Here is a 26,204-nt window from a genome sequence, read left to right on the forward strand (position 1 = left end):
ATGGGCAATCCATCTTCAGCTGTGAGTGGCTGTCTGCATCTGGAACGGTGTCTGAATGGCTTTCTTTTCAGATGCAACTGAGTAACAGGTAAGTGAACATTCAGTTTCTATACATATATTGATTTTCTTTTTTGTCTTTCTTTTTTTCAGGATCTCATCACCAACCTGACGCACCTTTTTACCTGAAAGTGGATCTTGCAATTAATCTGCAACTGTGTAACAGGTAAGTGTTAATTCGGTTTCTATACTTATATTGACTTTCTTTTTTGTCTTTCTTATTTTCAGGATGTCATGACCCACCTGACGCACCTTTTTACCTGACAGTGGATCTGGCCAACAAGGGGCAATCCATCTTCAGCTGTGAGTGGTTGTCTGCATCTGGAACGGTGTCTGGCTGGCTTGCAATTAATCTGCAACTGTGTAACAGGTACGTGTTAATTCAGTTTTTATACATATATTGATTTTCTTTTTTTTGGCCACATAGGATCCCATCACGCACCTTTTTACCTGAAAGTGGATCCGGCCAACAAGGGGCTATCCGTGTCCAGCTGTGAGAGGTTGCCTGCATCTGGAATGGTGTCTGACTGGCTTTCTTTTCATCTGCAACTAAGTTACAGGTAAGTGAACATTCAGTTTCTATACTTATATTGACTTTCTTTTTTGTCTTTCTCATTTTCAGGATGTCATGACCCACCTGACGCACCTTTTTACCTGAAAGTGGATCTGGCCAACAAGTGGCAATCCATCTTCAGCTGTGAGTGGTTGTCTGCATCTGGAACGGTGTCTGGCTGGCTTTCAATTAATCTGCAACTGTGTAAAAGATACGTGTTAATTCGTTTTTTATACATATTGATTTCTCTTTTCTGGAACAGTGTCTGGCTGGCTTGCAATTAATCTGCAACTGTGTTGACTTTCTTTTTTGTCTTTCTTTTTTTCAGGATCTCATGACCCAACCTGACACACCTTTTTACCTGACAATGGATCTTAAAATTAATCTGCAACTGTGTAACAGGTACGTGTTAATTCGGTTTTTATACATATATTGATTTTCTTTTTTTTTGGCCACATAGGATCCCATCACGCACCTTTTTACCTGAAAGTGGATCTAGCCAACAAGGGGCTATCCGTATCCAGCTGTGAGAGGTTGCCTGAATCTGGAATGGTGTCTGACTGGCTTTCTTTTTTTTGCACCTGAGTAAGAGGTAAGTGAACATTCAGTTTCTATACTTATATTGACTTTCTTATTTGTCTTTCTTATTTTCAGGATGTCATGACCCACCTGACGCACCTTTTTACCTGAAAGTGGATCTGGCCAACAAGTGCCTATCCATCTCCAGCTGAAAGAGGTTGTCTGCATCTGGAAGTCTGTGTGCCCGGCTTTCTTATTTGCAACTGAGTAACAGGTAAATGAACATTCAGTTTCTATACATATATTGATTTTCTTTTTTGTCTTTCTTTTTTTCAGGATCTCATCACCCACCTGATGCACCTTTTTACCTGAAAGTGGATCTTGCAATTAATCTGCAACTGTGTAACAGGTACGTGTTAATTTGGTTTTTATACATATATTGATTTTCTTTTTTCTTGTCACACAGGATCTCATGACGCACCTTTTTACCCGAAAGTGGATCTGGCCAACAAGGGGCAATCCATCTTCAGCTGTGAGTGGTTGTCTGCATCTAGAACGGTGTCTGGCTGGCTTGCAATTAATCTGCAACTGTGTAACAGGTACGTGTTAATTCGGTTTTTATACATATATTGATTTTCTTTTTTTTGGCCACATAGGATCCCATCACGCACCTTTTTACCTGAAAGTGGATCCGGCCAACAAGGGGCTATCCGTGTCCAGCTGTGAGAGGTTGCCTGCATCTGGAATGCTGTCTGACTGGCTTTCTTTTCATTTGCAACTGAGTAACAGGTAAGTGAACATTTAGTTTCTATACATATATTGACTTTCTTATTTGTCTTTCTTATTTTCAGGATGTCATGACCCACCTGATGCACCTTTTTACCTGAAAGTGGATCTGGCCAACAAGTGCCTATCCATCTCTAGCTGAAAGAGGTTGTCTGCATCTGGAAGTCTGTGTGCCCGGCTTTCTTATTTGCAACTGAGTAACAGGTAAGTGAACATTCAGTTTTTATACATATATTAACTTTTTTATTTGTCTTTCTTTTTTTCAGGATCTCACGACCCAACTTTTTACCTGAAAGTGGATATGTCAAACAATGGGCAATCCATCTTCAGCTGTGAGTGGCTGTCTGCATCTGAAACGGTGTCTGAATGGCTTTCTTTTCATCTGCAACTGAGTAACAGGTAAGTGAACATTCAGTTTCTATACATATATTGATTTTCTTTTTTGTCTTTCTTTTTTTTCAGGATCTCATCACCCACCTGACGCATCTTTTTACCTGAAAGTGGATCTTGCAATTAATCTGCAACTGTGTAACAGGTACATGTTAATTCGGTTTTTATACATATATTGATTTTCTTTATTCTTGTCACACAGGATCTCATGACGCACCTTTTTTACCTGAAAGTGGATCTGGCCAACAAGGGGCAATCCATCTTCAGCTGTGACTGGATATCTTCATCTGGAACAATGTCTGGCTGGCTTGCAATTAATCTGCAACTGTGTAACAGGTACGTGTTAATTCGGTTTTTATACATATATGGATTTTCTTTTTTTTGTCACACAGGATCCCATCACGCACCTTTTTACCTGAAAGTGGATCCGGCCAACAAGGGGCTATCCGTGTCCAGCTGTGAGAGGTTGCCTGCATCTAGAATGGTGTCTGACTGGCTTTCTTTTCATTTGCAACTGAGAAACAGGTAAGTGAACATTCAGTTTCTATACATATATTGATTTTCTTTTTTTTCTTTCTTATTTTCAGGATCTCACGACCCAACTTTTTACCTGAAAGTGGATCTGGCCAACAATGGGCAATCCATCTTCAGCTGTGAGTGGCTGTCTGCATCTGGAACGGTGTCTGAATGGCTTTCTTTTCATCTGCAACTGAGTAACAGGTAAGTGAACATTCAGTTTCTATACTTATATTGACTTTCTTTTTTGTCTTTCTTTTTTTCAAGATCTCATGACCCACCTGATGCACCTTTTTACCTGAAAGTGGATCTTGCAATTAATCTGCAACTGTGTAACAGGTACGTGTTAATTCGGTTTTTATACATATATTGATTTTCTTTTTTTTGCCACATAGGATCCCATCACGCACCTTTTTACCTGAAAGTTGATCCGGCCAACATGGGGCTATCCGTGTCCAGCTGTGAGAGGTTGTCTGCATCTGGAATGGTGTCTGAATGGCTTTCTTTTCATCTGCAACTTAGTTACAGGTAAGTGAACATTCAGTTTCAATACTTATATTGACTTTCTTTTTTGTCTTTCTTATTTTCAGGATGTCATGACCCACCTAACGCACCCTTTCACCCGAAAGTGGATCTGGCCAACAAGGGGCAATCCATCTTTAGCTGTGAGTGGTTGTATGCATCTGGAACGTTGTCTGGCTGGCTTGCAATTAATCTGCAACTGTGTAACAGGTACGTGTTAATTCATTTTTTATACATATTGATTTCTTTTTTCTGGAACAGTATCTGGCTGGCTTGCAATTAATCTGCAACTATGTTGAATTTCTTTTTTGTCTTTCTTATTTTCAGGATCTCATGACCCACCTGACACACCTTTTTACCTGACAATGAATCTTGCAATTAATCTGCAACTGTGTAACAGGTATGTGTTAATTCGGTTTTTATACATATATTGATTTTCTTTTTTCTTGTCACACAAGATCCCATGACGCACCTTTTTACCTTAAAGTGGATCTGGCCAACAAGGGGCTATCCATCTCCAGCTGTGACAGGTTGTCTGCATCTGGAACGGTGTCTGACTGGCTTTCTTGTCATCTGCAACTGAGTAACAGGTATGTGTTAATTCGGTTTTTATACATAATGATTTCTTTTTTCTGGAACAGTATCTGGCTGGCTTGCAATTAATCTGAAACTATGTTGACTTTCTTTTTTGTCTTTCTTATTTTAAGGATGTCATGACCCACCTGACGCACCTTTTTCATTTTTCTGGAACAGTGTCTGGCTGGCTTGCAATTAATCTGAAACTATGTTGACTTTCTTTTTAGTCTTTCTCATTTTCAGGATCTCATGACCCACCTGACATATCTTTTTACCTGAAAGTGGATCTTGCAATTAATCTGAAACTGTGTAGCAGGTACGTCTTAATTCGGTTTTTATACATATTGATTTTCTTTTTTCTTGTCACATAGGATCTCATGACGCACCTTTTACCTGAAAGTGGATCTGACCAACAAGGGGCAATCCATCTTCAGCTGCGAGTGGTTGTCTGCATCTGGAACAGGGTCTGGCTGGCTTGCAATTAATCTGCAACTGTGTAACAGGTATGTGTTAATTCGGTTTTTATACATATATTGATTTCCTTTTTTCTTGTCACACAGGATCCCATGACGCACCTTTTTACCTGAAAGTGGATCTGGCAAACAAGCGACAATCCATCTTCAGCTGTGAGAGGTTGTCTGCATCTGGAACAGTGTCTGGCTGGCTTGCAATTAATCTGCAACTGTGTTGACTTTCTTTTTTGACTTTCTTATTTTCAGGATGTCATGACCCAATTGACGCACCTTTTTTCCTGAAAGTGGATCTTGCCAACAAGTGCCTATCCATCTCCAGCTGAGAGAGGTTGTCAACATCTGGAATTCTGTCCGCCTGGCTTTCTTATTTGCAACTGAGTAACAGGTAAGTGAACATTCGATTTCTATACATATATTGACTTTATTTATCTTTCTTATTTTTAGGATCTCGTGACCCAGCTTTTTACCTGAAAGTGGATCTGGCCAACAAGGGGCAATCTATCTTCAGCTGTGACTGGATGTCTGCATCTGGAACAGTGTCTGGCTGGCTTGCAATTAATCTGCAACTGTGTAACAGGTACGTGTTAATTTGGTTTTTATACATATATTGATTTTCTTTTTTTTGCCACATAGGATCCCATCACGCACCTTTTTACCTGAAAGTGGATCCGGCCAACAAGGGGCTATCCATGTCCAGCTGTGAGAGGTTGCCTGCATCTGGAATGGTGTCTGACTGGCTTTCTTTTCATCTGCAACTGAGTTACAGGTAAGTGAACATTCAGTTTCTATACTTATATTGACTTTCTTTTTTGTCTTTCTTATTTTCAGGATCTCATGACCCACCTGACACATCTTTTTACTTAAAAGTGGATCTGGCCAACAAGGGGCAATCCATCTTCAGCTGTGAGAGGTTGCCTGCATCTGGAATAGTGTCTGACTGGCTTTCTTTTCATCTGCAACTGAGTTACAGGTAAGTGAACATTCAGTTTCTATACTTATATTGACTTTCTTTTTTGTCTTTCTTATTTTAAGGATGTCATGACCCAACTGACGCACCTTTTTCTTTTTTCTGGAACAGTGTCTGGCTGGCTTGCAATTAATCTGAAACTATGTTGACTTTCTTTTTTGTCTTTCTTATTTTCAGGATCTCATGACCCACCTGATATATCTTTTTACCTGAAAGTGGATCTTGCAATTAATCTGTAACTGTGTAGCAGGTACGTGTTAATCCGGTTTTTATACACTTGATTTTCTTTTTTCTTGTCACATAGGATCTCATGACGCACCTTTTTACCTGAAAGTGGATCTGACCAACAAGGGGCAATCCATCTTCAGCTGCGAGTGGTTGTCTGCATCTGGAACAGGGTCTGGCTGGCTTGCAATTAATCTGCAACTGTGTAACAGGTATGTGTTAATTCGTTTTTTATACATATATTGATTTTCTTTTTTTGTCACACAGGATCCCATCACGCACCTTTTTACCTTAAAGTGGATCTGGCCAACAAGGGGCCATCCATGTCCAGATGTGAGAGATTGCCTGCATCTGGAACAGTGTCTGACTGGCTTTCTTTTCATCTTCAACTGAGTAACAGGTAAGTGAACATTCAGTTTCTATACTTATATTGACTTTCTTTTTTGTCTTTCTTATTTTCAGGATCTCATGACCCACCTGACGCACCTTTTTACCTGAAAGTGGATCTGGCCAACAAGGGGAAATCCATCTTCAGCTGTGAGTTGTTGTCTGCATCTGGAACAGTGTCTGGCTGGCTTGCAATTAATCTGCAACTGAGTAACGGGTAAGTGAACATTCGGTTTCTATACATATATTGACTTTCTTATTCGTATTTCTTATTTTCAGGATCTCATGACCCAGCTTTTTACCTGAAAGTGGTTCTGGCCAACAAGGGGCAATCCATCTTCAGCTGTGAGTGGTTGTCTCCATCTGGAATGGTGTCTGACTGGCTTGCAATTAGTCTGCAACTGTGTAACAGGTACATGTTAATTCAGTTTTTATACATATATTGATTTTCTTTTTTGTCACACAGGATCCCATGACCCACCTTTTTGCCTCACGGTTGTTCCTATGCAGTTGGTAGGTAATTGCTATGGTGTTCCAGGGTGTTACCATGGATTTTGTAGGTGGTTGCTATGGAGTTGCTACATGGTTGCTTTGGTGTCACAGGTGATTGCTAGGGTGTCAGAAGTGGTTGCTATGTTTTTGCTAGATGGTTTCTAAGATGTTGCTAGGCGGTTGCTAGGATGTCACAAGCAGTTTCTATGATGTCACTAGGTGGTTGCTAGGTGGTTGATATACTGTTGCTAGGTGGTTGATATACTGTTGCTAGGTGCTTGCTAGGGTGTCCTAGGTGGTTGCTATGGATTTTGTTGGTGGTTGCTATGGTGTTGCAAGTGGTTGCAATGGTGTCACTAAGTGATTGCGGATGAAGTTATGAACCAGGCAGGGACCCAAGCCGAAGCCAGGAACCAAGCCAGGACCGAAACAGAAGCCGGGACTGGGAAGAGCCGTGGAAGGGGCCAGGGCAGTGAGGCTGGAGCAATACAGCTCCGTGAACCAGGCAGATACACCAGAGAAACCCACCTGCAACCGTGGTTCTGGGCAAAATTGTTGAGTAGTGCTTTGACCCCTTAAAATTGCAGTGCTTCCCAAAATCTCGACGGTACAGCTGAGTATGAGTACAGCTCAGCTACAGCTCTGTTTACAGAAGACTCAGAGTCTCAGGTTAAGCTACTAAGAATAAGAGGAAGGGAGAAGAGACCACTGAAAAGGAATCGAGAGACAACTGTAAGGCAGACAGCAGTTCTCACCCTCTTGTTCATGAACAATTTCTGATGCTCAGCCAGCAGAGTTTTCCTCACTCCAAAGGTCATACTGCTCTCATACAGGGTCTGACAGCCAGCTTCAGTCAGACTCTCATCTCGCACTCATAGAAGCAGCATCCCCCTCTCAGCACAGCTGACAGTGACCTGCCTGATCAGCTCATCTAAGGGAAAGACAATCAATGTGTAAGTGAGCAGTGTGTTCACATTGTATCTTACCAGGAGAATTCACCACTTATTTCAACATTTCTTTATTTCTGCACTCCAGTGGATTGATCAACTAAATCTGCTTTCAGTGAGCAGTGAACTGGACTTCACTACAGGAAACACTAAAGCTCAGCTCACTGGAGTCACTCAATCATTTAACCTTTTCATTTCTAACCACCTCCACTCTGCCTGAATCTTATTTACAGGATTTTCATTAATAAAAATTTTAGTTCTTTATTATACAATATTCATTTATTTATTGGTCTTTATTGTTATTATAATTTTAGTGACATGTATGACTTTAATTATTATTATTATTTAATATTTTTATATATATATTAAAGTTACTTCAGTTAGTCTAGCTTAATGAAGGTTGATTGACTGACTGATCAATCACAGTTATTCACATTAGAAAGATGTTTCCTGCATTAGGTTCATGCTTTTAGGCTCTTTACATTCAGTTTAAACTAGATCAGTAAAAGCTTTTTTTAACCTGTTCATGGAGGAGAGGTGTATTCAGGGTGTTATCTGGCAGAACAGTGACTAAAGAAAGCCGTTGTAGCATTATCAGTATTACATGTTCATAGAAGAAAAGATGGAGATGGTAACACTGGTAATTTCAGTAGCAGCTAAAACTGCTACATGGTGAGCAGGTGAGGAAGGTCATACCTTGGTGGCAGAATGGCATTAAGGATCTTCTGGGTTTCTCCTAAAGGTAGACTGTGGTTTCAGGGAAGGTGGGACGAGGCACTGCTGAGAATTTTAATATGAACACTTTTGAGATAAATTTCTGATTAGCACTACTGAGAAATTTTATAATAACACTGCTGAGGTAAATTTAATATTAACACTATTGATATAAAAATATGATTAGCATTGCTGAGAAATTTAATATTAACACGGCTGAGGTAAATTTATGATTAGCACTGCTGAGATGCATTTCTTATTTACACTGCTGAATTTTTTTTTAGGATTAACACTGCTAAGGTACATTTAAGATTAGCACTGGTGAGAATTGTAATATTAACACTTCTGAGATACATTTATGATTAGCACTGCTGAGATACATTTAAGATTAGCACTGCTGAGATAAATGTAATATTAACACTGCTGAGATGAAAGCAATATCAACACTGCTGTGGTTAATGTATGATTAACACTGCTGAGAAAGTTATGATTATCACTGCTGACATAAAATTAAGATTAGCACTGCTATGGTACATGTATGAACATCACTGCTAAGATACATTTAATATTAACACTGCTTAAATAAATGTTATATTTTATAAATATTAACATTCATGATTAGCACTGCCGAGATAAATGTTATATTAACATTGCTGAGATAAATTTAATACTAACACTGCTGAGAAATTTAAAACTAACGCTGCAGAGATAAATTTAGGATTATCACTGATGAGATAAATTTAAAATTAACACTGCTTAAATAAATGTAATATTAACATTGATGAGATAAATTTAGGATTAGCACTGCTGAGGTAAATTTAATATTAACACTGCTGAGATAATGTTATGATTATCAGTGATAAAAAATGTAATATTAACACTGCTGTGGTAAATTTAAAATGAACACTGCTGTGGTAAATTTAAGATTAACACTGCGGAGATTAATTTATGATTAGCACCTCTGAGATTAATTTAATAATAGCACTGCTGAGGTAAATTTATGATTAGCACCGCTGAGATAAATTTAAGATTAACACTGCTGAGATAAAATTAAGATTAGCTCTGCTGAGGTGAATTTAATATTAACACTGCTGAGAAATGTAATTTTATGAACACTATTGAGATACAATTATGATTAGCATTGCTGAGAAATTTAGGATTAGCACTGCTGAAATAAATGTATTATTAACACTGCTGTGGTAAATGTATGATTATCACTGCTGAGAAAGTTATGATTATCACTGCTGACAAATTTAAGCTTAGGACTGCTGTGGTAAACGTATGATTATCACTGCTGAGATAAATTCATCTCAGCAGTGTTATTATTACATTTAAGATTAGCTCTGCTGAGGTGAATTTAATATTAACATTTCTGAGATAAATTTAATAAACACTATTGAGAAAATTATGATTAGCACTGCTGAGATAAATTTCTATGTAAAATATATGTAAGATTAATACCGCTAAGGTACATTTAAGATTAGCAATGGTGAGATAATTGTAAAATTAACTCTTCTGAGAGAAATTTATGATTAGCACTGCTGAGATACATTTAATATTAACATTGCTGAGAAATTTATAATTAGCACTGCTAAGATTAATTTATTATTAACACTGCTGAGAAATTTATTATTTACACTGCTGAAATAAATGTAACAACATTGCTGAGATAAATTTAAGAATAACCCTCCTGAGGTGAATTTCTGATTAGCACTGCTTAAATGCATTTAATAACAATGCTGAAATACATTTAGGATGAACACTGCTGAGAAAAATTTTGGATTAGCACTGCTCAGATGAACTTAATATTAACACTGCTGAGAAATTTAATAACACTTGAGATTAATTTAATATTAACACTGTTGAGATTAATTTAATATTAACACTGCTGAGATTCATTTATGATTAGCACTGATAAGATGAATGTAATATTAACACTACTGAGAAATGTATAATTAACACTGCTAAGATAAATGTATTTTTATTAACACTATTGAGATAAAATTATGATTAGCATTGCTGAGAAAATTAATATGAACACTGCTGACAAATTTAAGATTAGGACTGCTGCGGTTAACGTATGATTTTTAATTTTCTGATTAACACTGCTGAGATAAATGCATGATTAGCACTTCTGAGAAATGTAATAATACTGCTGAGACAAATTTATTATTAACACTGCTGAGATAAATTTCTCAGCAGTGCTAATCCTAAATTTCTCTCAGCAGTTCAAATAATAAATGTATCTCAATAGTGCTAATCATAATCCTAAATTTAAGATTAGCACTATTGAGATACATTTATTATTTGAACTGCTGAGATTAATGTAAGATTATTAACACTGCTGGGTCAGGACTGGTTAGGACAATGACGGGTGAACACTCGCGGTGCGATGCAAGACTTTATTAAACCAAACAGGGGAAACAAGAATGCAGCAATAACAAGAAAGAATGAATAAACCAAACAAACGAGACAAACTAACATGAGCTGAACCTGAAAGCCACCTGAGGGCTGGTTGGGAGTCAGGGAGTCAGGCGAGATAGTGAAGGACAGATCAGACGGAGCACCGCGCTCGTCAGGCGACACTAAACTTACGTGACTCAGAACAACGGGATTAGCCGAATCCTCAAGACCCCCAACCTGCAGACCCTGAACAGATCTACTCCTGAACGAGGACAGACTCTCATCCAAAGTCCTCGAGAGAAAACACCATAGACGACCACGAACCACATGAACATGAAGACACCCAGACAGCTTGAAGTAGCGAGTATAATTCTCGGAGAGGAGGAGCTCGCTTTAGCTCCCTATAAACCCCCCAGCTCCCTATAAACCCCCCAGCTCCCAGGTGACCCTAATCACAACACATTACACACGATAATGAAGCCCACCTGGACTAGACAGAAAACATGGAGTCCTACATAAATGACTGTCAACATAAAAGTCCTGGACCTTGAAGCCTGTGGACCTGACAAAGCACTGCTGAGATATATTTAATATTAATACTGCTGAGATATATTTAATATTAATACTGCTGAGATATATTTAATATTAACACTGCTGATATATATTTAATAATAATACTGCTGAGATATATTTAATATTAACACTGCTGAGATATATTTAATATTAATACTGCTGAGATATATTTAATATTAACACTGCTGAGATAAATGTAATATTAACACTGCTGAGATAAACGTAAGATTAAAGTCATTTTTCTGGAACGATCTTCTCCAGGAGGTCTATGAACTGATTAGCTTCCAGCAGATGGAGATTAAGCTCCAGCAAGCGGAACTGAATTTCCGGTCTGAAGCAGACAGGACTTATTTAGTGAAGGTAAAGGGAGCAGTGGTAGACAGTGGGAGTAGAAGTTCTGATTTACAGCTCTGTAGTTTTTAAAGCGGGTTTTTTAATCATCTCATTTTAGCTCCACTTTTTAGCTCCACTTTTTAGCTCTTCACCTCTCTCCTTCTCTTGAGTTTGTGTGAATTATTGTTTATTATTGTAAGTCCATTGTTAATCCTCCTCCTCCTTCTACTAATAATAACAATAATAATAAAAGTGGAAATAAATAAGTATGAATTGCAGTTTGAAATCTAGAGGTGAAACATTAAGATGAAATATAATATAATATTTTTTATATAATAAAGTGCTGCTACTACTTTTTTGCTATAATTTTTACAGGGATAAGGACAGATATTTGAAAGAGATTTACATTGTGTGTGTTATGATCTATATTTATAATATATTTTATTTGAGATTTCAGAATCTTAAATTTTGGAGCATCACTGTAAAAATTTGATTGCATTTATCAACAAGGGCATTGGTGCGGTCAGAATATTGAATGATCATCACCCAACCTCATCCCCAACTGAAAGATTAAAGTTTCCCCAGCTCATCCCAGAAGTAATGGGCACCGTTTACCATTCACTGGCCACTGAATGTTATTAGTTGCACCATTTTCCATGTTTTCAGCTCACACTAATCGTACAGGATACTTTACATAATAAAGTATGCAGAGAAACAGGAGGACTACAATCTGTAATTCTAGAACTACAAAGTTCTCCTACAGTGGGGAAAAAAAGTATTTAGTCAGTCACCAATTGTGCAAGTTCTCCCACTTAAAAAAATGAGAGGTGCCTGTAATTGACATCATAGGTAGACCTCAACTATGAGAGACAAAATGAGAAAAAAATTCATCACATAAAGAATTTATTAGACCCAGGGAATTGAAGTACACTGAGATGCTGGAGCTGTCGTCTCGCAGCTTACACGCGATCACTCAGGTTTGTTGACGGTGGAGCAGATGGGTGCTCCCGTGTCCGTGTTACCTTCTGGCTCTCTCCTTTTAATTAGGCTGTAATAGTCAGACCTGCCGGAGTCGTCAGACACAATCTGATACTGACCAACATTCTCTGCTCTCCATAAAATTCCTCTCCGAATTAACCCTCTCTCTTTACCCTCTCCGAGTAAATGGCCACCCGGCCCGACCTGCTGGAAGATTGCCCGTTAAGGTCCCCTCTACCTTCGTCAAACCAGCTGCCACCTACCGGTCCAACCAGCAGGCCCCCGACCCACCACCACCCATAGCAGACCAGCGGCTCACACACCTACCACTGCTACCTGTTTAGCGACCATGTTAAAAACATTTTTAACTATCTGTTGTATCTGGTTTGGAAATTTTATTATTAATGTTTAAATAGTTCTGGCCAGAGGAGGATGGGTCCCCCTTGTGAGTCTTGGTTCCTCCCAAGGTTTCTTCCTCCAGCTCTGAGGGAGTTTTTCCTTGCCACTGTCGCCGTTGGCTTGCTCATTGGGGGTCTGTGATTCGTTATTTCTTCTTTGTCTCTCTTTTATTAATCACTATTTATGTAAAGCTGCTTTGTGATGACAACAGTTGTAAAAAGCGCAATACAAATAAATCTGACTTGACTTGACTCTTCTGCATTTTCTCTTTCATTAGTCCAACCAAGCCCGATTTTCCTCCACACATTGCAGGTGCGGCGTCTATGGTTAATCCAACCAATTTTTGCCAGGGCAATGCATTTTTACTTAAGGACTTCTCCACCGCATCAAAAATGTCCCGTACTGTTGTGGTCCCATGCATGGCAGCTATATCCAACAGCTCTTCAGTGACAGAGAGGTCCGACTTCACGCCTCTAATGAAAATGGATAGCTGCGCTGTATCCGTGCTGTCTGTGCTTTCATCAAGCGCTAATGAAAAGGTGATGTAGTTGCGCGTTTCTGCGGCCAGCTGTGTTGCCAGGTTTCCTGCAAGTTCCCTAATTCTCTGGTCGGGACACAGCTGCTCACAGACCTTCAGCATACACTGCTTCAAAAATGCACCCTCTGAAAAAGACTTAGATGCGTGAGCGATTTCTTCAGCTACAATAAAGCCAGCTTTCATAACTGCGTTGTTTTGGGCTGTAGCTCTTGTGAACATATTCTGCTGCGATCGCAGTTTGCCTTTTAATTCTTGTACTTGTGCTTTTCTTGAAGGCTAACTTTGGCATACTTAGCTCCGTGTTTGGTATCAAAGTGCAGACGTAAATTGTACTCCTTGACAACTGCCACCGCCTCATAACACAAAAGACATACCGTTTTTTTCTCCTTGAAGCACAAACATGTATTCGCCTTCCCATCTCTATTGAAACTGTCTTCCATCGGCATCAATTTTTCTTTTCCTGGACATTTTGGGATCAATATTTGTAGCTATTTCTTAATTCCACTTGTTGAAAAAAATCACATCAAAAAGGATACACTGTAATCTAGTGGTGGAATGCTGTCACTTGGCGGGCAACAGACGAAAACAACTCAACACACTTTTAATCAACAATTATAGGGTTTCAGTGGTTAAAAATGTTTGAATGTTGTTTTCTGGTCTTTCAGGCAGGAATTTAATTATAATAATTATAATTAGCAGAAGAAATTGTTACATAAATGAATATGATGTATTGTGTCGAGAATGATGCACAATCAGGATTGTGGTGTGAATCTGAAGGGGCCGCATGGCACTTCCAAGCTTTTGCTTTCCCTTTTTGGCGAAATTGATACACGGATTGGACCATGTATCAAAAGGGCCGATGGTAGCAACAGCGAACAAACACTGGTTGGCGCCAGGTTTTTCAACGTTTGCAGAAAAGTTTTGCAAATCCTGAGTCATTTGTATGAACATAACATAGGGAAAATGACACGACAGCTCAATCGGCACATCCTACTCCAAATTTTCCATTTGAACACATTATGATTGATTTCATTGAGCTAACACCGTGCCAAAATTACTGGTATTGTCTGATAATCATTGACATGAGTGCTTTCCATGTAGAAAACAAGACACACTCGCAGTAGCAAAATGCTTGCTAAGGGAAGTAATTACTAGAGTACCTCCTTTGGAGTTCCAGTAAAAATTTCATCAGACAATGGCAAGCACTTTTAGAACAAACTGATCCAACATCTTTCTGGTGCTTTGAAAATTGATTTGAAAACACATTGCGCTTATCATCCGCAGTCGGCTGGTGCATGGGAACGTCTAAACCAGACCATCAAATAATTCAAACCGCCAAACAGGACTGAGCCCAATGGAAGTATTATGTGGTTTTCCTAACCTTTCTCTTTACAGGCCAGTTGAATGCTCTCTACAGCAGGTCGATGATCACATGATTGATTATATGAGTGTACTGTGCAAAACTCTTCAGTCTATTCATTCACAGGTGAAAGAGGTGTTGCCAGTGAGTGCTGAGGGTCCTCTACACTCTGTGAAAGTCGGTGACTGGGTGGTAGTGAAAGCCTATCGAAGGAAGGCTCATGGATCCACTGCTCACATTGCAAGAGAGAGACTGTTCCAGACAGCTTTGTGTCTAAAACTGAAGATCCAGGTGATCAGATGACGTGCTAGTAACCTCTCCCTGTTATGCCCAACGTCTCCTATGTAGTGCAAAACTCCACTAGGCAAAAGACGGTTGTTTCCATGCCACGGAAACCAACGCTGGCCCGGAGTAGTGGCCCAGAAGCAGATGCTTGTCGACAAGTTTGCTGTTGTTTCCACTGTTTTCCGTCTAGTGTGTTAAAATTTTCTTTAGGGAAACAGACAGGACTTTGACCTGTATGTTACAGTTGTTCTTACTTATACTTCGTGCTCTCTTATCTTTATGAACAATTGTATTAGATTTTATGACATGTAGAGGTCATTGGAATCGTGGACATAGATCTAAATTCAGATCAGCTAGTTCTGAACAGTTAGAATCTTTGTTTGACATTTTATGTTTAAAGGGAGGAAATGTGGTTTTGAGATCATAGTAGTACATAGTCAGATGATTATTATCTCTCACATATACCATATGTATTTCATTTCATCATCATTCTCTTAGTAAATTATATCCAGGCTAACATACTACTAGACTTACGCACTTAATCAAAACTTTCGGGTGGACTTTTACTGCTCCATATGAAGGAGACCACAAATCAGTTACTCCCCTTCAGCCGGAGTGGAACAAACTAGCTACTCCTCCGATCCCAAGTGTAGACCTTATCTGTTTTCTCTTTGCTGGCCACAGTGAGTTATTGTTCAAGTGACCTCGAAGTTGCATACCAACTCGTTTGGGTATCTCCAGGTGTGAGGGGCTTCTAAAAAACATATTTGAGCTTCCTTCCTCTTCATTAATTATGCACGTATGTTAACGCCCTTTTGTTTATTCATATCACAGTTAGGTGTAACCAATGCGCTTCAATAACTTCTTTGTCTTCTGTGAATCAATGGAAAGTGACAACACCCCTTTGGGAAGATATATGACCATCTCTTCATTTCATTTAGACGGGCTGGAGCACGGTCGAGGAGAAGAACCAGGCTGAACCAGCCAAAGTTCATTTTATTTTTTTTTCGGTGGTTAATAGGAATGAGAATTATATCAGTGGTATATTAATTTAATTTTGAAAATATCAAATTGACATTTGCGTTGTATGAAAGGTGTAGTTGTATTAAACGACAGAAACAGTCATTGTAGGAGATTAAACTAGACGCTAGGTGGCAGCATGGAGTCAGGAGTCAAATGCTTCAGCAGCACTGAACTGTGTTAATACTCTGAAAAGCTTCTCAGTGAGCATCTCTATACCAAAGCTGCTCAAGTACTTCAAGTACATCGCTGCGCTAATGGCGCCCCCTGTGGAGAGTCTTAAGCTTGCGGGAGCCATTACAGCACAGTGTGTAATAAAAACTGAATCCAAATTTCTAAAGAATTTAATTTTTAAAGCATAAAGGAAAATGATATCACTCTCCATTGTAAATTAGACCTTCCAGCAGTAAATATTCACTCAGCTTCTAGTTAAAGAAATATTTGAAGGAAACAGTGGCGTAGGGTTCAGTTAAACTGCTCACACCACCCAACCTAACCCATCATATGAGTCGTGTTTTATGTTAAATTAAATATAGGAAATGTTACACAAGGAACGACAACAAATATTTACCATCTCACCCTGAATGTCACGAGAAGCGCCGGGAAGCGAGTCTTTATACAAGGAAGCTGTTACTGACATATAATGATTGCTAGATGGCGATTCTTCCACGCATCATTCAGTTGGGTGTAGAGACTCTCGATATGCCCGGTGAGTTTAAACTGTTCACTGGATGTTCAAAAATAAAATTATTATAATTAAAAATATATTAAATAATCATATACATAAGAATAATCAGTGTAATTACAAATTACAAAAGTATATTTAAGTATTAAATAATTGTTGACTGTTGTCTACAGAATATTGTTTGTGAAAGATGACAATGCCCCCTACTGTTACCATAAAGCTATAACTGTCAGGCCCTCGTTATCGTGCCCTCCCCCGGGGCGATCCCGAGCCGCTGCCCACAGGTCCAAATAGGGACCTGATCGTGTCTGTTTATTTGTGTTGATTCATTGTTCATGTGTTTCACCTGGGACTGGGTGTACTAAAGGAGTGTAGTTCCCTTTGTTCTCTGCCGTGAACTGACTCGACTGGAATCTCTGTGACGCTCTGGGATTCATCACGCGTTACGGCCGTGTTCAGCTCAGCTCTAGTTTTGCAGTCCATGTTTAGGAGAGATTCTCCATCTGACTCGGAGGCAAGCGAGGTACGTTCGCTTCCTGCTCAGGTTCCAAGGCGACCTACATTTTAGGCAGTACTCTGCAGGTTCAGGTTAGGTCTGCCCTGCTTTCTAGTCTGGCAGCTGGCTCTCCAGCTACCCCTGTGTGTTTACGATATCATAGTCTGTTTCGAGAGGCAAGCGTGTTACATTCGCTTCCTGCTCAGGTTCCAAGGCGACCTACGTTTTAGTACTCTGCAGGTTCAGGTTAGGTCGGCCTTGCTTGCTGGTCTAGCGGCTAGTTCCCCAGCTACCTTCGTTTGTACACAGAGCTCAGCTCTGTCCTTAGTTTTGTATCTCCCCTCTCTGCCCAAGCAAGGCTTGTGGCTTTGTGTTTATCTCCCCTTTAGTTCTCCCCTCGTTTCACTCTCGTTCAGCTCCCTGCTCCTCCCAGTCCCGGGTTTGTTTTGTTCGCCATCTGATTTGTGGTGTTTTGGTTCTGTTCATGGTTTTGCCCATGTTGCTGCACTTTGCTGTTCATATCTCTTTGTTTTGTATTTGGTTAATAAAGTATCATGCTTTGATTTCAATCTCTGCAAGTGTTCATCCCTTCAGGTCTGGCCGTACACGCCATGACAATAACATTAACAGGTGAATGTCATTCTTTATTTTAGCTTATTTATTTAGATTTTCATTTGTTGTATTTAATAATTAATTTATAATAATTTATTTAAGAAAGATGAGAGAGGCCTGTAATTTTCATCATAGGTACACTTCAACTATAATCCAGGAAATCACATTGTAGGATGTGTAAAGAATTTATTTGTAAATTTTGGTGGAAAATAAGTATTTGATCAATAACAAAGGTTCAACTCAAAACTTTGTAACATAACCTTTGTTGGCAATGACAGGTCAAACGTTTCCTGTCTTCACCAGGATTGCACACACTGTAGCTGGTATATTCAGCATGATTAAAAAACCACATGTATCCAGGATGTACTTGGATTACCTGGATGTCATGCAAGCTAGCAGACCAAGAAGCATCCTGGTCAATAAGACACACAGATCTTCCATTAACTTCTGTTATTAGACTGTACTATTACACTGCATAGTGTTAGAAGGGTGAGCTGAACTGTATTGATTACTTAAGTGCTGATTTAACACTGGGAACTTTACTGTGCATGTAGTCTTTATAAGTCAGAAGTCAGAGGTTTCTTAATAACAAAAACTAACTGGCACCATCAATGATCAGAGACTAATCACATTCCTTTAACAGACGCCCTGGAGAGCCCAAACCTCACCCTAAACAACCTTAAACTCGTCTCACCTGGGGAAGCAGTCCAGTACAGCTGTGACCACTGTAACATCTTATACAAATCACACAGGAGCAACTCCATCAGCATCACTGTGGGTAAGAGAACAGAGAATGACTTTATAATAAGCTCATCTGACTGCAGTAGTAGTAGCAGCATTCTGTAATCATATGTGAGCAGCACGGATTGCTACTGGCTGTCTAAAAACGTCCATAAAAAAAAAGTGTGCCACTACCGGATTCACACCCGGCCAGTTTTGTGCTTAGCATGTGCTGCTCTGTTTAGAGAACCGGTATGGACTATATGAAGTTATAAGAAGCAATGAAAATTAAAGAGAATATTATATTATACTAATTAGCGCTAAATCAAGAATTCTGTGATTTACACTATATGGACAAAAGTATTTGGACACCTGCTCATTCATTGTTTCTTCTAAATGAAGGATATAAAAAAGTATTTATCCTGCTTTTGTTGGAGTAACTGTCTCTACTGTTCAGGGAAGAAGGCTTTCTACTAGAGTTTGGAGGAGCATTGCTGTGAGGATTTGATTGCATTCAGTGACAAGAGCGTTAGTGAGGTCAGGATGTTGGATGATCACCACCCCACCACCTCAACTATTAGATGGAGCACCACCATAATTCAGCTCAATGCTGGGTGGTTTTATACCCCTCTAACCCACGCCTGACATCAGGCATGGCGCAAGAAGGTTCATGTTTACTATCTGCTCCATAAAAAGTGTCCTATTCTAATGGCAGTACTTTTCTACAAGCACTAGACAAGCTGTGTGCTGTTTGCACATCTGTGTCAGAAATGGGTGCACCTTAAAGATGCTGAATTCAGTCATTAGAAGATGTATCAACAAACATTTGGTCATTGGCCATTATCTATTTTTAGTAGAGCAACTTAACTGGTATCTGTCTGGCTGTCATCAGCTCACAAACAGTAGCTTCCACAGAGAACTGCTGTATGTGTGAACAGCCACTGTGGGTGAGCTGCTGCAATCACAATGTGGCCTGTGTGAATGTTGTACCAGTTTACAGCTACTGATACCAGTTCCTCTTCTTTTCCAGTGAATTTGCTGCAGCCCAACATCTCCTTCAGTGCTTCACCAGTGTTTCACTGGTGGCTTGAAGGGCCTGAAGTGACCAGGAGCTACAGCTCCATCATCTGCTCCGTTCAACCGCAGTATCCAGGAGGCTCCTTCCACCTGGAGTTCAGTGGTGAATCCAGCATCACCAAAACTCAGTCAGCTGTTAACCACTCCACCACCTTCTCCTTCCCTGAGGCTGATTATGTCCACCAGGGAAACTACAGCTGTGTTTATGAAGTAACTGTGTCTTCACGCTCTTTTAGATCCTCCAACACTGAACTCTTGGCCGTCACTGTGAAAGTTACAGTAATAAGATGAGCTCATCGTTTTTCTGGACTAGTTCTCCTGAAGTGTAAATGTTCTGACAGTTTTGGTTCCCATCATCAGTTTTTCAGCAGCAGCAGAAGGACTGTTACTCGTATCAGTGCCGATCATTGTTTTCCTCAAAGGGAGAAATAAGCAAAAACTGCAGAAAGCTGAGAAGACGTTTCGTAGACACAGTGAGTACTTTCTGTTCAGAGGACAGTTTACTGAGGTACATTGAAACTCACAGAAGGTAAACAGAGAGTAGATACATATGTCCAAATGTGTGTGGACACCTGCTCATTCATTATTTCTTCTGAAATCAAGGTATTAAAAAGTATCTTATTTTCTTCTCTGCAGAACGAGCATGGATGTGAGGATTACCACCCCACCTCATCCCAAACTCCCCAACTCATCCCAAAACTAATGGATGAAGCATCATCCATTATATTTTGAATACATTTTACAAAATCTATAAGAAATCACAAAAAGAAACATTCTTCTTGCAGACTACTTTGTTGAGTTGTTGTGGGTCTCTATATTGAGAAGAAACAATGAGCATGAGCAGGTGTCCCAATACTTTTGTCCATATAGTGTACCTAGGTACTGTGTAGAATGCCTTTTGGTAAAAATATACTGAAAAACTATAAAAAAAAAAAAATAAATAAAATAAAATAAAATAAAATAAATAAATAAATAAAAAAATTTAACCAGGCAAGGAACCATGTAAAATGGTGTCATGGTTTTATAAAGAGGCCTTTAAGAACCTCCTTGTTTAAAGTGTAGAGAAATGTGCTGCTGTAAAAGATGGTTAACCACTGAAAAGATGTATTTATTTATTTATTAATTTATCTCTCCACACAATTCTTCAGGTGCCAGAGCCCCGGCGGAAAATGAGGCGACTGAGGGGGAGGAGGATGATGATTATGAAAAAGCAGAAATCGCTCTTCAACAAAGAGAGGACTCTAATCTGGTGCATCCTGTTACACTTAGTAGTCTAATGCCTCTCTGGTTCGTCAGACTGGAATCTGATTGCTTAGTGGGACGAAATCTGCTAATTCACTCTTTTCCCAGTAAAGGGAGGGGATTTGGTTCTACTGGGAGGGACTTTGGATGTACGGAGAGGAGTTACGCTTGTACTGGTGGTGGTTTTGTTTGTACTCGCAAGACTTTTAATTGTACTGGGAAGAGTTCTGATTGTACTGGAAGGAATTCTGGTTGTCCTGGGAGGAGTTTGGGTTGTACTGGGAGGAATTCTGGTTGTACTGGGAGGAGTTGGGGTTGTACTGAACCAGGTGTAAGAGAATTAAAGAACTCTGGAATTAGAGAAGGGTGGAATTCTGGTGGCTTTTGCTTTGTGGGAGAAGACCAGACCATCCTCTGAAAAGTGAAGCTAGGACTGAGAGATGTGGCAGAGTTTAAGGAAAGTGACGGGGTGGTAGTGGGTTGTGGAAACTGTCATGAACATGTAAATAATAGGGAGATGCCATTCTCCCAACATTATGCTGAAGCTGCTGTTTTAAGGTAGAATTGCTACATAAGGTGGTTTTAAGCTTTTTCATATTTCTCATATTTTAACTGTATTGTGATTCAATTATTCTGTAGGAGAACAAACACAGGATCAGGATCACCTGTTTGAGGAAGAAGATGGAGGTGAAGATGAAGATGATAATAATGAAAGTGGAGAAACAATTCTTCCAGAGCAGGTGTCCCAATACTTTTGTACCTAGTTACATAGTGTACCTAGGTACTGTGTAGAATGCCTTTTGGTAAAAATGTACTGATATTAAAAAAAATTTAATTTAACCAGGCAAGGAACCATGTAAAATTCAGTAGTTCTTTGATGTGTCATGGTTTTATAAAGAGGCCTTTAAGAACCCCCTTGTTTAAAGTGTAGAGAAATGTGCTGCTGTAAAAGATGGTTAACCACTAAAAAGATGTATTTATTTATTTATTAATTTATCTATCCACACAATTCTTCAGGTGCCAGAGCCCCGGCGGGAAATGAAGAGACTGAGGGGGAGGAGGATGATGATTATGAAAAAGCAGAAATCGCTCTTCAACAAAGAGAGGACTCTAATCTGGTGCATCCTGTTACACTTAGTAGTCTAATGCCTCTCTGGTTCGTCAGACTGGAATCTGATTGCTTAGTGGGATGGAATCTGCTAATTCACTTATTTCCCAGTAAAGGGAGGGGATTTGGTTCTACTGGGAGGGACTTTGGATGTACTGAGAGGAGTTAAGGTGGTACTGGGAGGAGTTACGCTTGTACTGGTGGTGATTTTGTTTGTACTTGCAAGACTTTTAGTTGTACTGGGAAGAGTTCTGGTTGTACTGGAAGGAATTCTGGTTGCCCTGGGAGGAGTTTGGGTTGTACTGGGAGGAGTTGGGGTTGTATTGAACCAGGTGTAAGAGAATTAAAGAACTCTGGAATTAGAGAAGGGTGGAATTCTGGTGGCTTTTGCTTTGTGGGAGAAGACCAGACCCTCCTCTGAAAAGTGAAGCTAGGACTGAGAGATGTGGCAGAGTTAAGTTTTAACTGTATTGTGACTCAGTTATTCTGTAGGGGGAAAACACAGGATCAGGATCACCTGTTTGAGGAAGAAGATGGAGGATGAAGATGATAATGATGAAAGTGGAGAAACAGTTCTTCCAGAGAAAGAAGATTAGGTGACTCTGAAGATGATTACATCAATGTAGATGCTGATGTGGGAAAACCAGCGTTGGAAAATCAGCAGCAGGTGAATGTTTATGTAAGCTGTGTAGATCATAGTCATTTGAGTCAGTACTGGTTATAATATTGGAAATGGACTTATTTTCCCATCTTTCAGGTTCCTGCCCACTTTGTAGTTCACATAACATTGACATTTTGTGGCTAAAATTGTGCCGTAAACCAGTTTTTCATTTGTGTGTTCTTATATGATCATCCTGTAGATGCCAAACACACACACGACTGCCCATGTGGAGATTGAGATGGATGATGAAGATTATTATGAGAACTCAGATGATTCAGAGTTCTCTGATGAGGACTACATTAATGTAAACTAGATAGTGGTGATGACGTACTCTGACCAGAAAAGTCAGGAGGCCTTCATACACATTCAGCCACTAAGCTCAGAGGAGCAGCAGAGTTGATTAGACCCTCTTCCTGTCCCTCTCCGGCTGAGTGCAGAAACCTTGAATGTTGCTGCTTCTTCCTACCCATCCAGCTCCTCTCCTGGAGACTGCTTTTATGACGCTATCTTTCTGGCTGTCCCAAAACCATCTCAACCAAAGGTGTTCCCCTGGATTCAGGTCTTGTGACGGGGAAGAACCAGTAGTGAAGAACAGAGAACCCATTGTCATGAAACCAATTTGAGAGACGTCTTGCTGGAGGTAGCCTTTAGAAGATGGGAAACTGTGGTCATGAAGGGATGCACATGGTCAACATGGGGATGCAACAACACATTCAAGAGAATATTGATTGGTATGAACGGCCCAAAGTCAACCAAAAAAACCTTCTCCACACCATTACACCTCCTCCACCAGCCTAGAATGTTCACACAAGGTAGGTTGGGTCTATGGATTCATCCTGTTTGTGCTAAATTCTGACCCTCCTATCTGTAGTGTTCCTCAGCAGAATTCCAGACTCCTCAGACTAGGCTACGTTACTCCAGTGGTGCAGTGTTGGTGAGCCTGTGCTGAGCCACTGCAGCCTCAGCTTTCTGTTCTTGGCTGACAGAAGAGGAACCTGACGTAATCTTCTGCTGTAGCTCCTCCAGCCACCTCACCTGAGACGCTGTTCTGCTCTCCACAGCTGTACAGAGTGATTCTCTGAGTCACTGTAGCCTTTCTGTCAGCTCCAACCAGTCTGACCATCCTCTGTTGACCCTCTCCTAGTAACAACGTGTTTCCGTCTGCTGAACTGGATGTGTTTTCTTTATTAAATCTCTGACTGTCTCAATTCCAGAAGAGGTGAGGAAAGCTTCTTCAAGCACCTGCTGAAACACTTTCTAGTGACAGATGTGAGTAACTAGGGCAGCGTCACTGCTCACACATTCAGACAGGGGGGACAGTGTGGAGGAGGCCGGCTGTGGTTTTCCTTCTGAGCTTTGTATGTGCTGCTATGTTGTTGATGCTCGGTGTAAAACATTAAGGAAAGGCCACACAAATACAAATCAGCTAACCCTCCAGTTGGCTACCTGGAGAACTAGGGGCATGTCTGCAAGTGATTGCTGTGATTGTCTGAGTTTATCAACAGTCAAAATCAGTTCTGATCTGAATCAGCTCCAATATCCCTGTTCAGTGCTTGTTCAGTCTTGTCCTCTCCTTCTCACCTCCACTATAGAAAGGAAGCAGTAGGAAGGAAGGGTGAGAACAGGAGCAGCGAGTGGGTAAAATAAGAGTTTTTAAAGTCGGCACAGACAGCAGTTTAACCTTAAGGCCACTATGTATTACTAATGCTGAGAGAATGGCAGTGGACACTAGTAATCTGTTTATTACGAGTGTCCACTGTAATACACTGTAATACACACACTCACGCCTAGGGGACACCATGGCCAATTTAGCATAGCCAATTCACTTACCATGTATTTTGGGAGGTGGGAGGAAACCAGAGCAACCGGAGGAAAACCACACAGAGATGGGGAGAACACACCAAATCCTCACAGAGACCAGAGCAGGAAAAGGTTCTACAGGGAGGTTCTATGGGGATGTTCTATAAGGTTCTATGGGGTGAGTTCTATAAGGTTTTAAGGGGAGGATCTATGGGGTAAGTTCTATGGGGAGGTTCTATAAGGGGAGGTTCTATGGGGTAAGTCATCTCTTCGAATGTCCTCAATGTTAAGGGCATAAAAAAGGAATGAATGGCGGAATGTTCAGAGATGATGTCACAATGGGCAGCTCTCCCACACACAGCTGAGAGAACGGGAGCGGTGCCCTTTATCTCCACTGCTCTCCAGTCCTGTAGGTGCATGGAGGAGCTTCTGGACCAAGCATCAAGTGGACAAAAGTTTGTGGACAGAGATCTATTAGCCAGACATTTTGAATGAGCTAATGTACCAACTATATGCCATAGCAACACCTTAGCAACAAACACAGCAACATTACTGAGCCACAATCACTCTCTAATTAACGATGAATAAATGTATTGATGGTAAACACTGTATATTATAATTAGCTTAACGATGATCTTAATTACACATGTTGATCAGTAGTGTTGTGTTTATGAGCTCTGAGCTCCACTCACATCTTTCTCCTTCTTCTCCTCCATTTCCAGTCTAACTGAAGAGGTGACGTCTGTCTCTCACGCTCTCCACGCTGAAAAAAGCACTGGAACATAGTGATGTCACAGTCAACCTGCCCCGCCCCTTAGTTACCGTTGCTAACCAGCTCCATCAGAATTCTTTATTCGCCAAGGACCAGTGCAAGGAATTTCAAGTAATGAATAAAGGACATCATTATTATTACTGTTGTTGTTGTTCATTTATAATTAACAATAATGGCAATATAAATATATTCAAATATTTAAAACTGTAAACATAACCGTTATTATTAATAGTAAAATAAATGATATAAATAAATTAATACAGTGTAATACCTGTAACTGTCAGGCCCTTGGCACGCGCTCAGCAGCCGGCTTCCCTCATTAAGCCGATCAAGGTCAGCTGGGACTGGAGCTTCTTAAGCCGTGGCTTTGTTTTCTCTCGTTGTCGTGAATCAGCTCTGTTACAGACCTCTGTAGCACTGCGCTCTATGCTCTGCTCAAAGAGGAAGTGGACCGATCCTGTCGTTGCCTGTTTGGTCTTATGTCTGTTATCCTTGTTGCTCTGTCTGCTCTGCTGATCTAAGCCCTGATGCCTCCCTGTTTCACTGAAGTCTTTCTTCTCTGTTTTTCCTTCATTATTTTGGTTTGTTGGTTTTTCTGCTTCCAGGTTTCTGTTCATTGTTTTTTCAACACCTCACTTGTGTTCTTTCTCCTGGCCCGAGCTCCGTCTAGTGTTCTGCTTTTGGTTGATGTGTTTCTCGTTTTCCTGAATACTGCTCAGCTTCCTCCCAGTCCCAGCTGTGTTACTGTGTCCAGTTTGAGTTGTGAGGTTTTGATTTTGTTTCTGGTTCTGTGCATTAGATTGCTGTTCCCCCGGTTGTGCTTTGCTTTGTTGTATCTGTTTACTTTTGCCCAGGTTACATTAAAGTCCTGCATCGTCCATCCCTGCAAGTGTTTCCTTGTGTTCACTGCCACGTCTGACCAGGTATGACAGTAACTAATAAATTATTTATTATCATTATTATTTATTTATTATTATTATTGAAAACAACTGTATCATGAAAACATCACATCTGTAAT

The 26,204-nt window shown here is 40.1% G+C and overlaps 1 protein-coding gene across 1 annotated transcript in view; it reads left to right on the plus strand.

Annotated features, from left to right (window-relative positions):
• LOC140542388 (uncharacterized) overlaps positions 1-26,204 on the plus strand; it is a 178,955-nt gene that overhangs the window by 111,440 nt on the left and 41,311 nt on the right. The window contains exons 3-4 of the mRNA XM_072665335.1: positions 19,557-19,882; positions 22,814-22,918. Coding sequence (XP_072521436.1) covers positions 19,557-19,882; positions 22,814-22,918 — 431 coding nt within the window. The remainder of the gene's footprint in view (positions 1-19,556; positions 19,883-22,813; positions 22,919-26,204) is intronic.

Source organism: Salminus brasiliensis, chromosome 20 (assembly GCF_030463535.1).
Source record: "Salminus brasiliensis chromosome 20, fSalBra1.hap2, whole genome shotgun sequence".
Lineage (NCBI taxonomy): Eukaryota > Metazoa > Chordata > Actinopteri > Characiformes > Bryconidae > Salminus > Salminus brasiliensis.